The sequence below is a fragment of the Halyomorpha halys genome, unplaced genomic scaffold, assembly GCF_000696795.3.
Source record: "Halyomorpha halys isolate HHAL.00 unplaced genomic scaffold, Hhal_1.1 Scaffold233.1, whole genome shotgun sequence".
NCBI lineage: Eukaryota > Metazoa > Arthropoda > Insecta > Hemiptera > Pentatomidae > Halyomorpha > Halyomorpha halys.
This window is the reverse complement of record NW_027111122.1, coordinates 712354-715571: the sequence shown is the minus strand read 5'-3', so window position 1 is coordinate 715571 and position 3218 is coordinate 712354. Positions and strand designations below refer to the sequence as shown.

General features: G+C 31.0%; 1 protein-coding gene across 1 annotated transcript in view; it reads right to left on the bottom strand.

Moving 5' to 3' along the window:
* Nucleotides 1–1125, bottom strand: part of LOC106679926 (alpha-galactosidase A-like) — a 26624-nt gene extending 25499 nt beyond the window's left edge. The window contains exons 1-2 of the mRNA XM_014419325.2: nucleotides 950–1125; nucleotides 636–810 (exon numbers count right to left, since the gene is read on the bottom strand). Coding sequence (XP_014274811.1) covers nucleotides 636–810; nucleotides 950–1095 — 321 coding nt within the window. The 5' untranslated portion in view covers nucleotides 1096–1125. The remainder of the gene's footprint in view (nucleotides 1–635; nucleotides 811–949) is intronic.
* Between the last annotated feature and the right edge of the window lie 2093 nt (nucleotides 1126–3218).

The following is a 3218-nucleotide window of genomic DNA, read 5'->3' as shown; positions in this document are numbered from 1 at the left end:
CGTTCGTATAAAGGTATGTGTATATATATATGTGCATGTGTGTGTTTATGTGTATGTGTGTGTACGTGTGTATGTGAAAAAAAAAAGAAATATATATATATATATATATGTGGCTGTGAATATATGTATGTATGTGATAATATGTATGTGTTTGTATATACGTATGTTGCTGAAAACTAATAGGAAGTAAATGGCGTTGATGACCGGGGAGGTTTTACGCCGTTAAACAGACCAGAACAGTATAACAAAACTAACGATTTGGTGTAATCATGTCCTTACATAATTGGTTAATATTAGCTAACATTAGGTTATGGATCTAACTGGTTTATTTGTTGTAATGGTTAAACCAATAAGCTATTATTAGCTGGTAGTTTTTAAATTACCAAAATAAAACTAATTTGTTAAATACGGATACGACAGTAAGATGGAAGATTTTTTAATCATTATTTAAGCTTCTCAAGGGGGGAGAGATTGAAAACGTAGAGACATATAATTTATAAGAAATTGAAATTTAATTTTTGCATTGAAACCTAAAAAAATATGTTACTTCTTAAACTACTTATAATATTTTTTTTTCTAATAAACATAAAAGTAAACTAATGTTAATTAAAATAGATGACATCTAATTAACATACAAACTTGGACAATGATTCCATCCCGTAAGGAAATCTTTTTCTATCAGGCTGCAAGTAACCTGAAGCATTTCTCTCTTTCTCTAACCAACAATCATCAATAACGATATACTCATAGCCTGCAGCTAAGTAACCTTCATCCACCATTGTCGTTGAAATTTTTCTTATGAGTTTATCACTGAAATCATAAGGGATAAGATGTTTTCAAATTCCATACTTTCAATGATATTTGTTGCTGTTTAATTCATAATATTAGAGTTTAAGTTAATTAGTAATAGATCCTTACCATTTTGCTATTTTTCTAAATAAATAATTACCTTATACACTCGTCTGGAAATTTGTCACAGTCGATGGTACACCTGTACCTCTGCCATGACATCCATCCCATTGGAGGAGTAAGTGCTAAGCCATTGTCCAAACTGTATACCACCTCCAACCACAAAAAAAATACTATGAGCAGCATTGAATTCCTAAAAATAAATAAAAGAGAAGAGTGTTGAATAATTTACTTATGCTTTAACACCTCTTGGTAATTTCTATCTACAGCTAGGCACTGCTTCCTATCTTATATCCTCAACTCAACTTATTAGGTATTCATACATGTGGCACAAGTATGTTATCTTTTTCCCTAACTTTTACAAAATAGATACAATTTATAGTCTGGAGCCATCAATCGTTGTTGAGTACATTTCCCTCACTCCTTTTTTAGCATGAATTTACTGTATGGAATATTTTGTGTACCTATTCCATATCCAAATTTCAGGACCTTTCAGTTTTAGCTTAATGGCTCATTAAAAATAAATCTAATAAAGCTAACATCCTATTTTGTACAGTATGACAAAACACCTATGCAATGCTTGGAATTTTTGATTTGATATTTACTGAGCTAATTTTTAAACCGTCTCCAGTGCTCTTAACCCTAAAATTTTAATGGGACATGGTAATTCTGTTAAGTAAATAATAGTCATATTTTAGAACGCATTCGTACTAACCTGAAGGCGTAAATCACCAGAAATCACACTTAAACAACATACGTAAAATCGAAAAAAACGTGTTGTATAAAACCGTTTCAGAATCCAATTTCCCATGAGAATACGCCATCATATTTTCGAGTCTGTTTCACTGACTAAAGAGACTAAAATGCTGTTATGCCATTGCAATCATTGTAATGACGGATTCTTACAGGAAATAAAATTTCGATTTTTTTTTTTTCAAGGGGTTTTCAATTTTCTGCACTGTTAGCACACAAATCGTCAGTATACAGTAAAGAATTGTTTGATGGTTTTGCGATTTAAGGCTTCAGGACGCGTTGGATAAAAAAAAGGAGCTCAATAAGAAGTAGTCTTACAATACTTTTTTGCTATCAGAATTTGTAAAAAAAAGGTCTCCATTTGGGATACATAGTTGGATAGTCCAGAGTTAGGTTGGTAGGAAAAGGTTAGAAAATCAATAATACCCTCATAAGAGATTGACCACATACCACTATTGTGACCCAGAAAAAAACATATTAAAATTCCAGAAAATGTGGAGTTTATGAAATTTATTTATATCGAAGAGATCTGTATCCTTTCAGTAAGTGGAAAACTTTTCAGAAAGAGGAAGATATAAAGAGTATAAAATATCGTCTTGTTCAGAAAATAAATTATTGAATTATAACAATGAATAAATTTAATAAATCAAAGTGATCAAATGTTTCAGGGAATAAAAAAAAAATCACTCGGTGATTACAAATAGTTATTCCCATACAAATTTACAAAAAAATAATTTTAATTTTATTTTCATTTTCACATAAAGCAATTATCTTGGGTGGATATAATATTCAATGGTAACTGGATTGTCATTTATACCATTATGGACGAATACGAATGATTTTTGAAACTTACTTCAAAAGTGTACATATAACATTATAGAAGTCAGAATACAGGGTGTCCAATATAAATGGGTCAAAGTCCTCTCAACGAAGCGAATGTTCTGATCAAAAATTTTGGAATTTATATATTAAACGTTTCAGTAAATAATTGCAATAAATGCCTTTAAGCTAATCATCTGATTAAATAGTTTCCGCTGTATTTGTATTTAATATATTTATATTATCGGCACTTGGGTAATGTTCAATTACCATATGTTAATGTTTGTCAATTTATGTAACTATCGTTTGATTGTCGTATCTCTTGGAAACAACACAGTAATTCATTGATAGAAAAATGGATTGGAAAGCTTCAAGTACAAAGGGTAATTAACGGAACAACCTGAGGAGTTGACAGGAACGCAGTACTTAAAGTATACCAAGCTTTAATGTACTCCAAGATACATTTATAAGGCAGCTTTGCAAGTACAAATATTCTAGCCAAGCTTAACTCACAGGATTCTTTAGGATAAGTCTCACCGTAATGTTGTGTGTCGAATGAAGGCCTACCACCTCTGATCTTTTAAGATTAACCTACAAAACACACACTACACCCATAAAGAAATTTTCAAGTAAAGAGGAATTCCAGCTTGCCACTGACAGAGGGAATTGTTTTTGCAATAAATAAATTAAAGAAAATCAGACTAACAGGCATAAAAAAAAGAAGTACACCCTTGTAC